At 37.6% G+C, this 19,112-nt stretch overlaps 1 protein-coding gene across 6 annotated transcripts in view; it reads left to right on the forward strand.

Moving 5' to 3' along the window:
* GFM2 (GTP dependent ribosome recycling factor mitochondrial 2) overlaps positions 1-19,112 on the forward strand; it is a 31,756-nt gene continuing 12,644 nt past the window's right edge. The window contains exons 1-21 of one of the 6 annotated variants that reach the window (XM_085322064.1): positions 1-228; positions 502-591; positions 1,274-1,361; positions 3,163-3,208; positions 4,175-4,272; positions 5,337-5,462; positions 5,867-5,955; positions 6,554-6,642; positions 6,880-6,940; positions 7,034-7,219; positions 10,476-10,556; positions 11,254-11,402; positions 11,941-12,081; positions 12,163-12,262; positions 13,110-13,299; positions 14,649-14,725; positions 15,188-15,326; positions 15,433-15,618; positions 17,065-17,180; positions 17,422-17,604; positions 18,156-18,278. In XM_085322064.1, the coding sequence (XP_085178190.1) occupies positions 517-591; positions 1,274-1,361; positions 3,163-3,208; positions 4,175-4,272; positions 5,337-5,462; positions 5,867-5,955; positions 6,554-6,642; positions 6,880-6,940; positions 7,034-7,219; positions 10,476-10,556; positions 11,254-11,402; positions 11,941-12,081; positions 12,163-12,262; positions 13,110-13,299; positions 14,649-14,725; positions 15,188-15,326; positions 15,433-15,618; positions 17,065-17,180; positions 17,422-17,604; positions 18,156-18,278 (2,343 nt within the window). In that variant the 5' untranslated portion in view covers positions 1-228; positions 502-516. Of the gene's footprint in view, positions 592-1,273; positions 1,362-3,162; positions 3,209-4,174; positions 4,273-5,336; positions 5,463-5,866; positions 5,956-6,553; positions 6,643-6,879; positions 6,941-7,033; positions 7,220-10,475; positions 10,557-11,253; positions 11,403-11,940; positions 12,082-12,162; positions 12,263-13,109; positions 13,300-14,648; positions 14,726-15,187; positions 15,327-15,432; positions 15,619-17,064; positions 17,181-17,421; positions 17,605-18,155; positions 19,034-19,112 lie in introns of those variants that run through there. The other 5 variants (XR_014897884.1, XM_085322063.1, XM_085322066.1 and 2 more) reach the window with 5 other exon arrangements.

The following is a 19,112-nucleotide window of genomic DNA, read 5'->3' on the forward strand; positions in this document are numbered from 1 at the left end:
TCTGCTCGCGGTAGCTAAAGGGCGTCCGAAACGCGCGTTGTTGGACTGCGCCTGGCAGGCGGGTAGCGATCCGCCGGGAACGTTCTCAAAATTTTTGCTCTTCAGTGGCATGTCACAGCAGCCTTGGTGATGCTTAAAAATTCGTAGTGCTTAATTTCCACACCCGGTGTCGGGAGGACTGCTTATAGTTTACTAACTTATAATTAGGATTTTAGAGTCCTTTTGAGTGTGAGTATAGAGTGTGCTATTAATTTTTCTGCTTTATTGGTTGTAAACTTCCTTGAAAAATATGTTAGTGCGTGTAGGCATACAGTTATACTGCATTTTTAAGGCCTAATACCATTACTTTTATGGGTTTAACACTGATTTAACAATAACCTGAMAAAGAATAACCAGACTAACATGAAAAATGATAAGTTTTTTACTGTTTTATATGGAAGTGGTGTAGCTACCTGCTTTCTATCATAAATGTTTTGTACAATGGTTTACTTATCTTGGCAGGGAACATCTTCAGGCATGGGAGCCACAATGTTGAGGATTACAAGGAATTTTTCGGTGAATGCATTGAAGTCATCAAGTCTGTGCAGTGAGGTAAATTTTTTTTCAAATTTTGATACTCTGAACAAAAACCATACTTTATTTATTCAGAATAGATGTATTTTTTTGCCTTGACTTCAAATTAAAAAGGATATCTAAATAAAATATATAATCTATTTCTTATTACACCCAGGCTTTACGTAAGTCAGAGTGTTGAAACCRTATTTGTAGTGTTCTTGTAAACTTTTTTGGTTATCTGTGTTTTTAATTACTTCTAAGTAATTTTTCACTTTAAATTTATRTGATTTTAAAAAATACTTAGGTGTGTCAAGTTGTTGTAGCTATTGACAACTTATATAATCACAGATTTCTGCTAGACTTCACAAATATAATTGGGGCYGGATTTGGGTTAAACCGTGATGCTACTGTCTTCAGGTTTAGCTCAGCTGGTTACAGCGTGGTGCTGCTAATGCCACGGCCGCGGGTTCGGGCCCCGTACGGGCTGTGCTGAGGGTTGGACTAGACGACCTTCAGAGGTCCCTTCCAGCCTTACCGTTCTGTGATTCATGGTCCTGTTTGCAAATAAGGGGTAATTTGAGTTTATGTAAATACCAAACAACAGTTCTGTTCAYGCAGATTTTATTTGTATCTGCTTTTCTATAACTGGCAAAAATATATCTGCAAAGTAATCATTTATAATAACAACTTTTTTTCTATGATTTTTTTTCCTGTTAAGTGTATGCATTCCTGGAAGAAAAGGATGAGAATCCCAAGAAGTCTGACACAACAGGGCTGTAGTCAGAGAAACTACAGTTCCCTACCAGGTACAAGTTTTAAATTTTCTTGTTTTACTGAATTTAGTTTATGGCTTAATAGTAGTAGCAGTCACTGTAAAAATTAGTAAGAATGGTTCCTGTACTGTGTTTTATTACATTCTTTTAGTATTTTTTTTATAGAGTTTGGTGTACAAAATACCAACAAGCAGATAAAATGTTCAGGGACTGAAAAGATGCCTTCTATATAGCTGTCTTTTTCTCAGTAGACATATGGTATGAAGCCTTTAAGAAATAAAAACCAAAATGCATAGATGGATAAGAAGACAGGTCACCTGTGCAGGAACTTCTGCCTGATTGCCTGAAGCATTAATGTGTGATCAAGTGACGGATGATAGCCAGCCTGTTGAACAAGGAGGAAAGACAGGAATTTCTGATTAAAGAGAATGAATCTTTAAGTTATCATTAGTGAATCTTCTTTGCACAGTCAGGATTAACAAGAGATAGAGGAAAAAAAGATGCCTAGAAAACAAAATTTTGATTAAAATCGACTTTTATTGCTTTCTGAGTGTCTGCATTGCTGTTCAGTGGAAATCAATTAATAAGRCAGTGTTGGAAGTCAGAACCAGGTTTTTTTTACAACAATTTTGATGAAGAGGGAGACTGATCATATGTGGGTAACCAACTTCTGTGTTTATGGATTCAACACTGTGCATGTCTTAATCTGCAGTCGTRCATCTGAGGAGATTTCCTCTCCTAAGTTCCTAGAGGCATTGTACTCAATGTTGCTGGAGGGTACTGGKTTTATGTAGTTGTTTATGCGATGTCCTTGCATGCTGTTTGCTGTGCTGAATACCTCAGTGTGTCACGTGAAGGTTTGTTCCATACACAGGAAGATAGCATGACTTAAACAAGCAGAAGGTCTCAAAAATACTCATGACAGTTACTTTRCTTTTTTTCTCTGGTTTCTAAAATAGTGTTAGTTGGAATTCTTATTGGGAAATTTTTTTTGGTGAATTTTCAGCCTGCCAGCTTGTTTCTCACAATTGCTTTCTCACAATTGGGATATTAACCTATAAGATATCTCTGTAATGTTATCTGTGATAAAAAGGATGATTTGAGGATGGTGAAGGAATGTTAGTTTAAATATTGTTGAATTTTGTCTGGCATTATCAAAAATAATTTAAGACGGAAAAACGTGTTAGGAAAGTGAGTAGCTTGAACAGAATTTAAATGGCATATTTAAGTAACTGAATTATAGATTAGTTTCATAAACGTTTAGCTTGGYAATTTATTTTCCAGTTAAATAGTGTGAGAGAGAAGAAACATCTTTCAATAAAGTAGGAATTTAAAACTCTTAAGCCATGTTTTCATAACCAAAGTCAGTTTACATCTTCTTTCTAAGAAACATGGTATATCTTTAGCTCTTAACAAATTCCAGAAGTTATTTCTCTGTTATTTAATACCTRTTTCAGATGAATTTCAGCGTCACAATTGTCTTGAACTATGGTATGTATTTGGTATCACTCCTGCAGTAGGATATGGCTRTGCTGATGATACTATTTGCTGATTTTGTCCTACTGTTTCTAAATTAGATCTCTTTGAAGAGTTGTTTTTTTTGTTCTTGTGAGACCTGTTGAAAATCCAACACACGTTGTCTCAGAAGTTTCAGAGGTTATAGGGATTAGAGATGGTCATGAATTATGGCTCCATCTGAATCTTTTTTTTTTTCTTTCTTTCTTTCCCCAGACAGGCTTTCTAGTGTTCTTAAGTATATTTAATTTTGTTAAAATCTGTTGTTTCTATGTTGAGGTCAGTCTGGCAAAACTTTCTCTTTGTTCCTTTTTTCAAGGCGATGTTAAGTCTCTACGTTCTGTCATTAGCCCTCATATATCCAGGTAAGCAATGCTAACTTATTTTCTCTATGTAACAGACAGTCAAGGTAATTGATTTGGCAAAATGTCACGGGTTATTGCCGAGCACATTGTCTGTTCTAAATCACAGTTAGCATTTCCTTACTTCTACCTTTTTGAGGTTTCAGTACAGAGCAATTGTTAATGTAGTTGTCCCAGACTGGTAAAAGGGGAGTCTTCTGTTCRTGTCATCAGAATCAGAGTTGCCCTCTTAGAGAGAAGATCAAAATCCACAGCAGTCGCTGAGAGCTGAGTGTCAGRGGAGGCAACCAGAGCATCATGATGGGCAGAGCTGTACTTTGTGTTCCTGAGAGAGCTCAGCCGTGTCAGATGAGGGCCTGAACACCGAGGTCAAGGTGGTGAGGGCCTGAGCTGTSAGAGGAAAGCTGTGGGGATGAAGTTGCCTCGGAAGACTGCCTCGATCCCATAAGCCAATTAGGCTGGGATTAATGGTGAGGGTGGGGGCTGATCAYGGGGCCTTTGCTGATGATGTCCAGAGCCAGTAAAGCAGTGTTGTCACTGAGAGGTGAGCTGCTTGGGAGAACGACACTGGGCCGAACAGAATCGGGGCAGCTCCATGGGGGCTTGGGTGCCAGGTTTGGGGTGCAAAGGGGGGTGTGCACGATGGATGGTTGCAGTTGTTGCTGAGACAGGGCAGAGGGCTGAGGGGCTGTTCCTGTACGTGGAGAGGGCAGCTGGGTGCAGAGCGGGCCAAACCGCTGCGGAAGCGAAGTATGGAAGCCTGTTCCGAAAGGCTGTTATCAGTTTAGAGAAAGTCCAGCATTTCAATACGATTGTACTTCGGCATCAGAACATAAACTGTATTAGTTATGCAGCAAAGGAAAATCTTACTTATCTGATGTGCTATTGAATATGACTGGTTTGTTCAGACAGCAGCATCACTTGAATGAAAAGTTATCACGGTTAAGGAAATGTTTTTGCTTTATGCAGAATCCGTAACATTGGCATCATGGCCCACATTGATGCAGGGAAAACTACAACAACAGAGAGAATGCTGTATTATTCTGGATACATAAGAACACTTGGAGGTTAGAACTACTTTTTGTATACTGGTAGCTTTGAGAGATTTAACTGTAATATGCAATAATACGCAATGTAGTTAGAGACAGCTGTTAGAATATTTTATGTAGAAGCCAGTTGTTTCAAAATTCTACACTATAATGAAAGTATAATGTATAGAGACATTGAGAGACAACAAAATTTTTTTTTTTTTGTTAAATTTTGTTCATTGGCTATTCTGGCAAAACTATTTTTCCTGTTTCCTTTTGAAATGTAAAGAAACCAGATTAACAGAAAGTGACCGTTTATTTTGAAAGCTGTAACACAGGGGAGAATTCCTTGCTAAAACAGCTCTCACAGATCTTCATAAATCCTGTTGGAAGGAGTGAGACTGAAGTGGACTGTAGCATGTAATTATTGTCGTGGGGAAAATGATAGAACTTAGTTCCTCTGCAGTCTCTCCAGCCCTTGAAGGAATTCAGTATCAGGATAGACTCAGGATTGAAAGGGTCACTGCAGTCTCCGGTTGCGCTACCTTTTGACCTTTTAAGCTGAACTGCCTGTTATCTCCTGCATATGGCAATGTTAGGAGACGTGGAGCCTGTGGAGTGAACTTGGTGGCCCTACTCATTTGGAAATACGGGACTGCTTCCTTTTTTATTAGGAGGGAAAAGACTCTTATTCAACTTAACTTTAGTTTTAATTTAACTAAATTAACTTCTAATTATTAACTTTTAAAATGTCAGATTCCATACAATAAGTGCAGCTAAGTTTTTTTTTTTTTTAACAGTGTAGATTGTTCAGAATTTTCAGTTTTGTTTTAATTTTTAAATTTCTTACAATATTACATTAATTAAAAAGAACAAAAAAAGTTGTTCGAAGTGTTTCTCTTTATGGAGCATTTCTTTTCAAGAAATGGAGTCTAGGTAAATTGCCTGATAATATCTTTCTCTGAATAAGTGATAGTTTTCATAGCTTGTACGTATACAAAAGGGACAGTATTTCCAAATCTCCCCCACCATCTTTATTCCAAGACAGCTTCATCTTTTGAATTAATTATTTATTCAACCGTTTTCCTGATTTTTCTTCACAGATGTTGATGATGGGGATACAGTGACAGACTTCATGGTACAGGAGCGAGAACGGGGTATTACCATTCAGTCCGCTGCTGTTACTTTTGACTGGAAAGACTATAGAATCAATCTGATTGACACCCCAGGTACTGCATTTTAGGAGTGCCCGCGTTATTAGGAGAGAGTAGATGAGGTGAGGTGTCACAGGACGTTAAGTCTTGGCTTTAAAATACAGTGTGATATTTAACTGGTTGATTGGTTGAATTGCTGAAGTAAATAAGCCTATGCTGAGTCCTTTTCACCTTTGACTATTYGCTGGTGCCTAAAGCAAGCTTCTTTCTCAGATGTTTCTACACTAATTTGYTTTCAGTTCTGGGACTGCAGTGTAACTGTCCTGTGTATTTCAATGACTGCTGAGCGTGTATCTCTGAAAGGGAAGACAGAGGGGTTTTTGGCATGGTGGAAAAAAAAAAAAGTATGTACATATATAATGACTTACTGATGCTGCCTGTTTGAATTATGACAGTGCAAAATGAAAATTGTTTTTCAGGTCATGTGGACTTTACAGTGGAAGTTGAGCGTTGCTTGAGAGTCCTGGATGGAGCAGTAGCTGTATTTGATGCATCAGCTGGTGTTGAGGTAAAAATAACTGGTAGAATTTCTCATGTCTAGTTACTTAAAGAAGACTGAAATAACAGTGATATAGAGATGTTGCTCTGCATTACTTCAGTTCATGCTTTTAGCAAAATTTGCCTGAGCTCAGAAGCTGAGCATTTAATTTTAAGTCCTATGGGGTACAGAAATTTCCATGGTTRTTTTTTTTTCTCCCCCTCCTTATAAATTTAGATTCAGATGAATAGTTCTGGCTAGCTCCACCAGTAAAAAAGAAATGAAATCTGTTCACTACTTATTAACAGATTTCATGTAGAAAATGAATCATTTTCAAACAGGATTTCAGCCTCCCCACTAGTGCGTGTTTAATGCGTCCTTTGGGGCATCTTGCAGAAAAGGTAGAGGCAGGCTGTAATCTGAGTTTGTAACATGAGATGCTCAAGTAGTTGGAGGAAACTTGCATGCTTTGAAAGCCCGGTGTTCCGCAGCACGTCCTTTGCCGTATAGAAAGGATAGGAGAACTGTGGATCGGTGTTAGTTGCATAGTTTAACAAGAAACATGGTCTCTCATATTAGGGAGTCCGTTGTTCCAACTGTCAGCACAAAYGCTTCTCTTTTGCTTTAGGCCCAAACTCTGACAGTGTGGAGACAAGCAGACAAGCATCAGATACCGCGAATTTGCTTTTTAAACAAGATGGACAAAAACGGAGCAAGGTATTACTTTAATCATTGTTAAAGACCTAATGTGTCTAATCAAATTAAGGTATGTTCTGTTAAGCAGGAAGTGAGCAAATTRTGTTAATACTTAGTATGCATATCTTTGTGATGATTATACAGATGCTTGTTTTTGTGTAATTGTGGGAGTAATTTTTGCCGTGACTAGGAATGGTAAACTTAGTTGACTGTATCGCTACATTTTAAGTAACTTTTAAAATCTGTTCTTTAATACAGTTTTACATACGCTGTTGAGAGCATCAAACAGAAGTTGAAGACAAAACCTTTGCTTTTACAAGTAAGCTTAGACATTATACGCTGATCTACTTTTCTTTGAATGGATTCCTCTCTTATTGTTTTGTAATTACCTAAATTTCTGTTCTATTTGCAGTTGCCCATRGGGGAAGCCAAGGCCTTCAGAGGACTGGTTGATGTTGTGACTAAGGAACAAATTATTTGGAAATCTATTTCTGGTTTGGATGATGGAAAAAATTTTGAGCAAAAGCCACTGCTGGAGGCTGATGATCCTAACTTGTTCCAAGAACTCCAGGATGCCAGAAATACCTTAATAGAACAAGTAAAGTTCTAAAGTAAATATAKTATGTATTTTAAATTATTATTTAGAATTGTAGGAAAAACAGGCTGGAAGGGACCTCTGGAGGTGTCTGGTCCAGTGTCCTGCTCAAAGCAGATCTAATTTTGGAATTAGACCAGGTTGCTCACAGGGCCTTGTCCAGTCAAGTTTTCARACTCTCCAAGGGTGGAAATCTGGCTGCCTCTCTAGGCAGCAAGTCCAAATGCTTGACCACCCTTGTGGTGAAGGATTATTTCCAACTGGAATTTCCCATGTTGTGATCTGCGACAGTGCCTCTTGGCCTTCACTTGTGCTACTCTGAAAAGAACCTGGCTTTATTTTTTCTGAAACAGGTCCACCACCAGCTCTTCAGATATTAGAAGACAGCCCTTCTATCCTCCCTTAGCCTTCTCTTCTCCAGGCTGGACAAACCTAGCCCTCTTGGCCTCCAGCTGAGCTTTGGCATACTGCCTTAGYGGCTTTCCACTGTCTAGTCTTTTATATCCCACAGTTTGTCAATCTCTCTTGTGCTGGGGAACCTATAACYGAACACAGTATTTTACTCTGCGCACAAGTGCCAAGCAGAGGGCATTAATCATTTCCGTCCTCTGTGGGCTATGCTCTTGCTAATACAGCCCGCTGTGCAGTTAGCTTTCATCACTGCAAGCAGAGTGCACTTGTCCTCCAGACCCTCTGGTCATCTTCTGCAGAGTTGTTTCCTAGCCAGCTGATCCCCAGTCTGTACCGGTGTATGGATTTGTTCTGTCCCAGGTAGAGGGTTCTGTATTTGTCCTTGTTGAACTAATTTCATATTTTCTTCACTTACTTTCCATTTGTCAAAGACACTTACTGCACACTATAAACCATAATGCACGATGGCAAAACTGGCTGTTCTATGCGCCTTTGGACTCTCTGGCTGCAGAATACATGTGTGAAATAGGAAATGCTCCCCACTTCATAAATAGCAAACTGAAGAATACAAACAGACACTAAATTTAGTGTTTGTTTGGCTAGGATAGCATATTGTACAACCTTGCATGCCAGAATACACTTGAGATGTTCACATGAGCCCTGTCAGATCTGACCCAAGAACTACAGGTTGTCTTTGCCTTTCTGGAGTGGTARCTAGAGGCTGGGTGGAAGGCTCCAGACTCTTTAAAAGGCACTAAATGCTGTGTTACAGGCAGCTAAATGCCATCGAAAACCCTGTTCCAGCTTAATCCAAAAAATCTGTAGGAGAGATGAGAATAGAACAATGTAAATATTTCTTTCACAGATTGCAATACTCTGAAGCTAAGAAAGTGTAACAGAAACCTGATCTAGGACTAGAGTCTTATTGAAATTTGCACAGTTAAGACAGTTTAGAAGCAGTGAAGAATGAAAGAACAATAGAGGGAAAGAATAAATTGCCTGTCCAGAGTGTTTTTCTTCTCTACTCTGCTTGCATTTTAAGATCTTGCACTACTTTGGCTTATTTATATAACAGTATTGCAAGAGTTAGTTTTACTTGAGTGGTTTTAAGCAAATTTCCTCTCCAAGTAAAGAATGCCAAAAGAAAAATCCTTTTTACTTTTGTTACTTGTAAGAATAAGAGTGTAGTAGAGTTTATATTTGAATGTATACTTTGATAACTAAAAATACATTAAGTTTTAAAATTACGATCCCTTGAATGACACAGAAGTGCATAAGCAGAAGATGCTGGATTTCCAGTAGTTTGCTTTGAAACATCAAAGGGGAAGAAATTTGCTTTATATTCCTTAGAGTTCAGAAAAACATGCACACAATCTGTTTTTAAATATTTCCAAGCTTTAATGGGGATGTTATTACTCAGCCTCTTCTATAAAGAAATTTGTTGTCAGACAGAAAGCTACGTAAGAGCAGCATGTTTTTCTTCGGTTTGTGATCCATTCCTGAAGCAGGAAGGGGTGGCCAAGCAGTGTGATAACTGAGATAACTTGTATTTCTACAATATATTTCTACTATATTTCCCATTCTATTAATATTTTTTTTCCTTTTTGGCCAGAAATACTGTAAAATTCAGTAGCTTGAATAGCAGTCATTTTGTGCACTTCCTTTTCATTTAACTAAAGGAATGCTTTCCTTTATCTTTCATGTTTTACCTGTTAGCTTAGTAAGACTTCTAATTGCTTATCAATAATTAATTTAATTATTTGTTCACCTGCTGTCACAGCTGCTAGAGGGAGCATAGTGCCTCACTGCAGTGTGTGTGTAGTGGATCTGCAATGGTCAGGRGAATATGTGAGGCGAGGTTTAGAGAGCCGTGCGTTTTGTTTGGTGCCATTGGAAAGCACAGATGGGCTCTTCTCCCTACAGTCCTTAGGCGTGAAGAAAGTAAAATGCCATGAAAGCTTGTCTGGTTTTTTTTTTCAGCTGTATCAGTTTGGCTGTATTAGTTATTTACTTCTTGCTTAAACTTTGCGTTGTTTGTAGATTTGAAATACATTCGAAGTCAAACTTTTCAGCACTGTCCCTGTCTTGCTGCAGATTTTAYCAGTTTCAGGAGAGGTGCACAAGCGTGCTCTCTCCCACTGACGTGTTTGCCCGATAGCAACTTCATGAAGCAACTTTTTGTGCTTTTTTTCCCCTGTCCTTCCTTTAAATCTTCATTTGCATTATTTTCTGTGTAAAAGTGATTCGCTGAAGGCTCTGCCTTTTTTTTCTTTTTTCTTCATTTTTTAGAAATACTCTAAAAGCCTTAGAACCCGAAGTACTGCAAAAGTGTGTCCTAGTTGCCTGTTGTGATCAAGCAGAATGTGGTTAAATTTGATGTATATATTTTTTATATATATATATCAAATATATGTTATATTTACATATATATAAAAATATATAAAAAATATATATTATATTATATAAATATAATTTATTTATATTTATATATATATAAATATATACAAAATATATTTTTTAAGACACTTTGCTTGCAATAAACTGAGTGGAAGAATGGTAGAATATTTTTGCTGTTAAAAGTAACAAATTCCTTAATGTAAAGGAATACTTTTTTGAAGTAAAAAGGCTAATGAAGTTTCTGAGGCTGCAAAAAGGAATTATAATAKTTGGGTTGAAATTTGAGTTATGGAGTGCATAATCAGTATTTCTTGGTTTGAGTTTATGATCTCTGGTATCTTTAAAGGCTTCATTCCTGCTCCAGTTAGTTAATTCCTAAATAATTAAGATTGGTGACTTATCTGCRAAAGTGCTATATATTAAATAACAAAGCAGAAATATTTTCTTGAAGGTTGCAGATCTGGATGATGAATTTGCTGAACTGGTTCTAGGAGAGTATAGTGAAAATTTTGACTTACTACCAGCTGATAAGGTAAATTTTACCTTTAATTAGAAATATTTTTACTAACTGTCATTCTGAGGAGCAGGGTTGTGTTTTTCTTTGACAAATATGGTTTGGATTTTGCAAATATGCATTTTTTTCAATCAGYAAAAGGTGTCACACCAGCTTTTGTGGTGATTTTAAAGTACTGTGAACTTAGGAGAAAGTRTATTCAAGCTTAATATGAACTTTCATGTGTTAATACGCTAACTATGATTCTTAAATATGCTGAGCCTAATTCTAAAAGCGTGGTGCATTTGTTATGGATGTTTTTWTTGAAAGTTAGGCTGCCAAAAGATGAATGGAGCTTTCAGTTAGTGTCAGGCCAATTTGTGTATAAGCTATTGATTCTTGCTAACAAAAATAACATCTGTTTCCCTGTGAACTGACTGGATCTTCACATGTTGCATATAGAAAATGGTGAGGCAAAAACTTTCTGAATAAAAAGGAATGATAAAGAATAAGAACACAGATCTGCAAAAAATGTGTAGAAATGTGGTATCTTCTGTTTTAGCATCTGAGCGTCTGGATTTATGGTTCATCCAGAGCCCTTTAAAGTCAGTGAAAGGAGTTTGGATGAGTGATTGTTGTATTTGAATCACAGCTCTTAACTTTATTGGGATCTGTAATGCTAAATAAATATGGGACTGTGCAGCAAGCATAATCTGAAAATAATTACTTTCTGCAGTTACAGTCTGCTATACGTAGAGTCACGCTATCTCAGAAAGCAGTGCCTGTTCTCTGTGGCAGCGCGTTGAAGAATAAAGGAGTGCAGCCGTTGCTGGATGCTGTTACTGCGTACTTGCCTGCACCTAATGAGCGTTCATATGAGTTTCTGTAAGTATGAGGAGAAAAGGCAGGGGAGAATGGGAGTGGYAGGAAAAAGGAAAAACAAGTAGGAAAAGGTAAAAGGAGAAAAATATTTTTTGTAATTAAAAAGTTGATATCTTTAAAAAGATTTACTAATTTGGGATATTAAATAGCAGTTAAGATATATAGAATGAAATATTTGAGTTCTGAGCCTGTTTTGGCCAGTGCTACTGAAATTGTGTGCATTTATCTCCAACTGCCAAACTTGTGGTTCGTAGTTTTAGAGGTTTCTCAGTTTTTAAGCTGAGGACACAAAGCTGGAGTCTAGGGATCATCTCTAGTACTCACTGAGTCGCGTGACATCTTATTATGCATCTCTACCTCTGTAGCTAGAGCAGCTTAGATTAATATTTTTGYCTAAATTATGTTTTTTAAAAAATCTCTTTTTATAAATATTACAACTAAGAAACATATAACATCCTAAATAAGTGGAAATTCAGATAAATCTGGATTTGAAGTGAGTTGATCTTACAAGTTTGCTTTTTGTTGTGTTTTTATTTTGCAGAAAGTGGTACAATGATGACCTGTGTGCCTTAGCATTTAAAGTTCTCCATGATAAATGTCGTGGACCACTAGTTTTCATTCGCATTTATTCAGGTTCAGTGAAACCTCAATCAGCTGTATATAATATTAACCGAAGTTGCACGTGAGTAGGAATGAGGTACATTTTACTGTAGAATTGGARTATCTATTAAAGTAATGAGTAATTCAAGAATTTCATTTGCAGGGAGAGAATGAGCCGGCTGCTCCTGCCTTTTGCTGATCAGCAAATTGAAATACCATCGCTAATGGCTGGCAACATTGCCCTTACTGTTGGGTTAAAACAGGTAATGGAAAAAATTGATCCTAAAAGGAATCACAGGCTATCGTGGGGGTTGGAGGGGACCTCTGGAGATCTTCTGGTYCAGTCTCACTGCTCAAGCAAGGTTGTCTAGGGCAGGTGGCTTAGGACCAAGCTTGAAGCTTGTTGCAATACTGTACTTTTCACTTCTATGATATTATGTCTTATGTATGGCGTCCTTTTTTTGTGTTGGTTGTACACTTTATTTGGARTACATATGCTTCCTCCTAAAATGAAAAATTACAATGCACGGGTGTCAGTGATTTACCTGGGGAGATGCAGTGCTGTTTAGGTGGGAAGGGCCGAAAATTGCAACAACTTTAGTAGGATTCTGATGTGTTTATATTGTAACTCTTACAATAACAATGCAATATACTGCTRTGAAGAGACCTCAAATGGCAAGACGAGTGACGCTGCAAATAAGTTAACTAATATCAACAGTAAATATGTTCCATGGTTCTATTGGATAGTTTACTAATCCTGTGTTTTAGTGTTTGAACAGAATAGATTTCATTTGCGTAGTTCTTTCTTAAATTTTGACATGCATAAGGAAATTTTCCTTTGCCAGTATTGGCTTTCTGTGGCTTTTTATCATGAGTGATAATATAGATTAAGTGATAAGATGTGATGAGCTTGATAAAGAAAATGTAGTCTAAAGTTGAGCAAAAWTTTTCCTCCTCTTCCAAATCATTTTAATTATTCAAAGAGAGAAGTTAAAGTAGTTATTTATAAATAAGTGGAGTTGAGCACAACTGGCTTTGAGGAAGGAAGATGATGAGTTGCTTTTTTCCCCGCTTCCTCTCTCTTGTGGGTTGCTGGGTGTTGATGTATAGAGTGCCACTGGAGATACCATAGTGTCATCGAAGGCCTCAGCTGCAGCAGCAGCGCGCCGAGCTGGAAGGGACGCTGGTGGAGAGCGGAGGCATACCAGTGAAGCAGAGAGCCTTCTGCTGGCTGGTGTTGAAGTCCCCGAGCCGGTATTCTTTTGTACAATCGAACCACCTTCAATGGCCAAACAACAAGGTACAGCACGCTTGCACACTTGGAATTATGCTGTATCCCGATCCATGCACACCTGCTTGATATCTCTGAGCTGTACAAATTTATTTGTCAGTGATCTAAAAAGGCCCTTATTGGTGTTCTGCACAGATATGATATATCATACGATTTTTCTGTCTTGAAGAGTACTAGTTCTTCACTTTGAAAGAAGAGATGGAGGCAGTTCACTCGTTTCCTTTCCTTCACTCTTACTRTCATGCTTAGTTTTGCTGCAGTCAGGCTAGAGCGCTGTGCGGTCTGCCTCTGACTACAGCCTGGCCTTAAAACCTAGGTGTGCGCTTCAGTCAGCGCTTGCAATTTCTCTCTGTGGCATTTATAAACGTGGCGTTTCCTGCCCCTCTGTAGTCAGTGAGCGTTCACCCATGCAGCGTGACTCTGGTCTTGCTGCCTTTCCCAAAGCAAGCGTATCAGAGAGTTGGTAGTTTGACTAGCTGGAAATACTTTGCACTCCCTGTCTTCACTGCAAYGAAGCTGAGCTCGGTTGCACGCTGGGATTTCACTGAGGAAAGGGAGGAAGGACAAACACCGGTATGGGATGATGGAATGGAGCAAGGTAAAACGTGGGTTTGGAGCTATGTGCCTGCAGACTGAGACACTGGATTGTGGGTATTTCTTTTTTTTCAAAAGCTGCAAGGTGAATAAATGCAGTTTCAGTTGTGAGTTCATTGTGCTGTAGTTGTTTTTCTACAGCTGTTTCCCTCAGTAGTTAAGTAAGGTGATGGAAAATCAGAAGAACTGACTTCATTTGAACCCGTTTTGTTGTTGAATTCATCTTGAAATCTTCATGCAAATCAGTTAAGAGCCAGCTTAAAATTTTTATTACCTGTAGAAGGGGAGCAATATTTTTCGCTCATTTGATAAAGGACTTACGGGTTCTGTTAGGTCTTTATACAAGTTCAAAATATCACTTAGAAAATGCTGTTGTTAACAATGAAATTATTTTTTTCATAAGTCATTATTTTTAAGTTGGACAGTCATTATTTTAGTTAAAGAGCTCTTTTCTCTAAAATTTACACACAGCTTYCTTGATGTTATTAAATTTTGCTGTTAAAAAAATCAAATCAGTCATGGAAATACTCTACAGCCTGCAGTTAATTTATTGGAGAGAATGAGAAGTTGAAAGTTGCTTGTAATTAGAGTTAATTTTTGTCTGCCAAAATCTGTTTGCTTAGGTTCCCATTCCTTTTGAGAATAAAATTTACTGTAGGAGGAACGTGAGGTTTAGGCATTGTGCCTAATGAGACAACTGACATTACAAAATGAGCAATTCACATTACTGAAGTCTCATTATGGTGTTTGATATTTATGTATAGACTTGGATAACGCACTGAACTGCCTTCAACGTGAAGATCCAAGTTTAAAAGTGAAGCTAGATCCTGACACAGGACAAGTAAGATAAAAACTTCCATTGCTTACCTTATAATCAATCTTAATTTTAGGACTGTTAAGATCACCCTTCAGTTGGTTCATTCACATGTTGAGACTAAAAATGTATAAAGTCGAGTCTAAAAATGTACAAAGTTCTGTGCTCACAGCAAACTAGAATGATGCTGTATTCTGCAGAGTATGTTTTTGACAGCCCTTTTTGAACTTAGAAAAGTTTGAAATATGAAATACTGAAACTAGTACAATATGTCCTTTTCTATAGTGGGCACAGTAGCAATAACTACCATCTCCCCTATAAGGTGTTTAAGTCAGGAGATCTAAAGCAGACCTGTTTTCGTAGCTCTGGGCTCCTTAGAATTTTGAAATATTTTTAGAGGCTATGAAAAGCGTATAGGCAGAGTCCTTGCTTAAACAGTCTGTATTAAAACCTGAGTTCTGTAYGTCCCTCCTCCTCTCTTCTAACTAGACTATTCTGTGCGGCATGGGAGAACTGCATATAGAGATTATTCATGACCGAATCAAACGTGAATATGGAATTGAGACTTACTTGGGACCTCTTCAAATAGCATACAGAGAAACTATCCTAAATGCTGCCCAAGCTACAGGTAAGAACGAGTGAATATAAGGAATATTTTCTTCTGGTTTTGTAGCTTGCTTTATTTGAAATGATCTTTAATTGCGCTTAATTACTTCATTTTTTTTTTTCTGTAGATACATTGGACAAAACAGTAGGAGATAAACGGCAGTTTGTAACTGCAGAGCTAGAGGTGAGGCCGAGGTCGGGGGAGAGAGCAACACCACCACCAGTCATAGAGTATGCTGAAAATGTCATTGAGCTGCTTCCCAAAGAACTTCAAGGAGCAATAGAAAATGGAATCACTAATTCATGCATTCAGGGTAAAGGAAGTGCTGTGACAGCTACATTTTTCTAACTTWTATATAAGAAGTAATTTAATAGATTTCTTGGAGGAAAGATTCYATGGTAGCTTGAAAACTGAAGGACATTACCTATTAACGTTACAGATGTGAAGAAAAAAAAAAAAGAATTTCCTTAACTACAAAAATTGCTGAACACTAGTTTTCCATGCCAGAAATGGAAGTCAGCCTGCTTTCAGTTTTAAGCTTGATTTCTTCTAAGTAACTCAACAACAAGCTTGGTTTTTCTTTTTTCTTTAATCTGGTATAACAGGTAGGACCTTTACTTGATGACATTGTATACAGCGCAGTGATGTGATGGAACCGGCTTAGGAGGCCAGCATGTAAATACTGCACTTCTATTAGATACTGATGTTTTTTTCAAATTTTTTCGAATTTGTTAGATCAATGGAAGTAATAATAAAAAGCTTGGCCTAATTGCAAAGTATAGGCTCTCTATAGGACTAAACTGTGCTTTACTTTTGGTTCAAAATAGGATATATTTATTAACTTGTAGCCAAATAACTTACAGTAAAACTAAGACAGTAGATTAAATGATAAGTGAGAATTATTCTAGAAGCAGCATGTCCCGTGTCTTCTGTGTTGCTTTATTCAGTTGCAAAGCATCTCTCATCTCTAGCTGTGGAATGAATCTCAATTCTGGTCCTCAAAGCTTGCCTGYGTGCTTTCCCCACAGTCCCTGAAGACCGTTAGAACTGTGCTGTCTCAGGCCTAAAATCCAACCCTCCAAGAGCAGTTAAAGAGATGATCAGGCCATGTGGTYTGTGTGAAGAAAGTTGTGTGTTTTAATTTTCTGAGATCTTGTTCCACCCTCCCATCTAGTCTCACAAGAGTTCTTGGTCTAGTTGAGAATCCTGGAGCAGGGAGGTAACCTAGCAGATTACCTGGGGGGCAGTTCACGCCTCCTAGAGTTGGGTCAACCCTGCGCTTTGGGCAGTGGGTTAATATCTGGCCTTTACTGGGATCACATTGTGTTGACAAGGAAAATGCAGAAGACATTCTGTCTACAGCTTAAACAAAACTTTTCGCAACTTCAAACAAAGTAAATGTTCTTGTTTCAGTAGACATGGTTTAGATACTACTTTGTAATTTTTTTTTCTTTTTAAGATTAATTTTTTAGGAACAAGGTAAGGATGAATGCACTCAGGAACTTTGGTTCTGAAAAATTTTGGCTCTGTAGTTGGTAGACAGAATAAAGAAGTATGACTCTGCATTCCTTTGTCTCTTGTGGCAAAGCTAGATAAAATTATAGAAGTAAGGAATGAGATAAGTGGTYGTCCCCTTGTGGAGAGGGAAGACAAAGGAGAAGGGAGAGAAGAAAGACAGAAGCTACCAATTAATCCTGAAACTACTTTTTTTTTCTGTCTATTATAAAAAATATACTATTTTTTTTTCTCTCCCTCCCAGGACCTTTGCTAGGATTCCCAGTTCAGGATATAGAAGTGACAGTGCAATCACTGACAGTGCATCCTGACACCTCCCATACGATGATATCAGCCTGTGTCTCCCGTTGCATGCAAAAGGTAYAACTAAGCTATACATTGTGCTCCTGCATTGTAAAAGAGTCTACTGTTAGAAACAATGTGTATATCAGGATCTAGTAATTGTTCTTATCCAAAAGTGTAATGCTCTCACTGAGGACTGCATAGTTTTTGGAAGCAGAGAATTTGAGAGTAGTGTTACCTGAAGTGTATAATCATTTYCTATGTGAATTTGTTCTTAAAAAGRAATCAGCATAACCCTTTCTCTCTCTCTTTCATGTAGGCTTTGAAAAAAGCCACCATACAAATACTGGAGCCCCTGATGAACTTAGAAATCACAGTGAGTGAAGATCATCTCAGTGCAGCGCTCGCTGACCTTGCACAGCGCAGAGGCARTATTCAGGAGATCCAGAGTCGTCAAGATAACAGAGTTATAGTTGCTACTATTCCTCTAGCAGAAACAATGGTAGGTGTTTATCTTGTTAATGGTAAATGGCAAAAAAAAAAAGCACAGTAAGCATGTAAAAAGTGGTAAAAAAAAAATAATTAGGCTTTGATTAGCCTTTCCTGTTGTTATGTATGAATAAGTTTAGAATAGATATTTTAAATTGTATTTTAATTGCAGTGAAGGTCTGAAGCAAGCTATCCAGAGGGTACAGGGTGTTAAGGGCTACTTGGTTACTACACTTAAAAATGTAATAGTATTTTGTGCCTAATTCAGGTTGCTAAACTAGCATGTTTTCAATTTTAAGTAAGTAAGTCAGAGAAGTAGTAAAAACTAGTAAACTAGTTTTACAGAGAAATAGTTAAAAGAAAGAACATTCATTCATTCATACATTCATTTATTGGTGGATGTTACTGCACTTTCAATACATTAAAAAAAAAAACTTTCTGGAATGTAGCAGTACACTTACCCCTCTTAGACCTAAACAGCTTTCTGTGCTAATAAATCTTCCCTGTATCCTAARTTGACTAACAATAATAAATATCTTTATACATGTTCTGTATTTTGTCCAGGGTTACTCAACAGTTCTGCGTTCTCTAACATCTGGCTCCGCAACCTTCACTTTGGAACTAGCCAGTTATCAAGCCCTGAACAGTCACGAGCAAAGCACACTTCTTCAGAGGAAGAAGGAGCTGGTATGAGTTGGTATGATCACTTTACTCTGTACAATGAAAATGTCATGTATGTTCTATCCTCCCTATTAAAYATTTTCAGAAGACTGGTTAGATGCACCACTATGTTCTTCTGTGACTCCCTAATTATGGTAAAYGAGAGATTCTCAGCTGCACGAGCAGACTGTGTTTTTGACTTTCCAAGACAAAAGGAAGATGAGTGAACTGGGTCAGACACTGCCATCTAATGCAAAGCAATTGAACCAGAGATGCCACCACAATTTGCTGCCTTCACAGTTCAGATCTTACAGGTATCAATCTGGACTTTTGTTTTCAGCAGAATATGAGAATATGGTTAAGGATATGGTTATATCTTAAACTGTAGGTATTCCCACATTGTTAGACAGCTTGAAATACTTCTTCAGACATTTAGGAAAATGCACAGTAACATTTACCCGAGTTTGCTTTAGCAAATAATTAATTTGCAGAAGCATCCACTCCACTTAAGATCTGTTCAAAAACCATTAAGAAACACAGAATTMTCCCAAACCAGTAACCCCTGTCTGCCGGCTTGGAGCATTTTGGGGTTTTTGTGTGTAGATTTTTTTTTTGACCTTTAGCCTTTTGACCTAATTGATTTAAGGTGTAATGGTACAGTTCTGATGTGCTGTGTGTTGCAATTCATAATTCATCTGTAATTTACTGTTGTATACTTATTTAGAAAAGCAGCAAATGATAAAACAATTTAAAATAAAGGTAGTTTGCTCTTTATCTTCAAACAGTATCTTTCCTTTATTTTTYCTCCAATGTATCTAATATGCAAGGAAAGTGGAATGGTAACTGACTRTATGGTAGCGA

The sequence above is a fragment of the Rhea americana genome, unplaced genomic scaffold (assembly GCF_003343005.1).
Source record: "Rhea americana isolate MKP2758 unplaced genomic scaffold, rheAme1 scaffold_74, whole genome shotgun sequence".
Lineage (NCBI taxonomy): Eukaryota > Metazoa > Chordata > Aves > Rheiformes > Rheidae > Rhea > Rhea americana.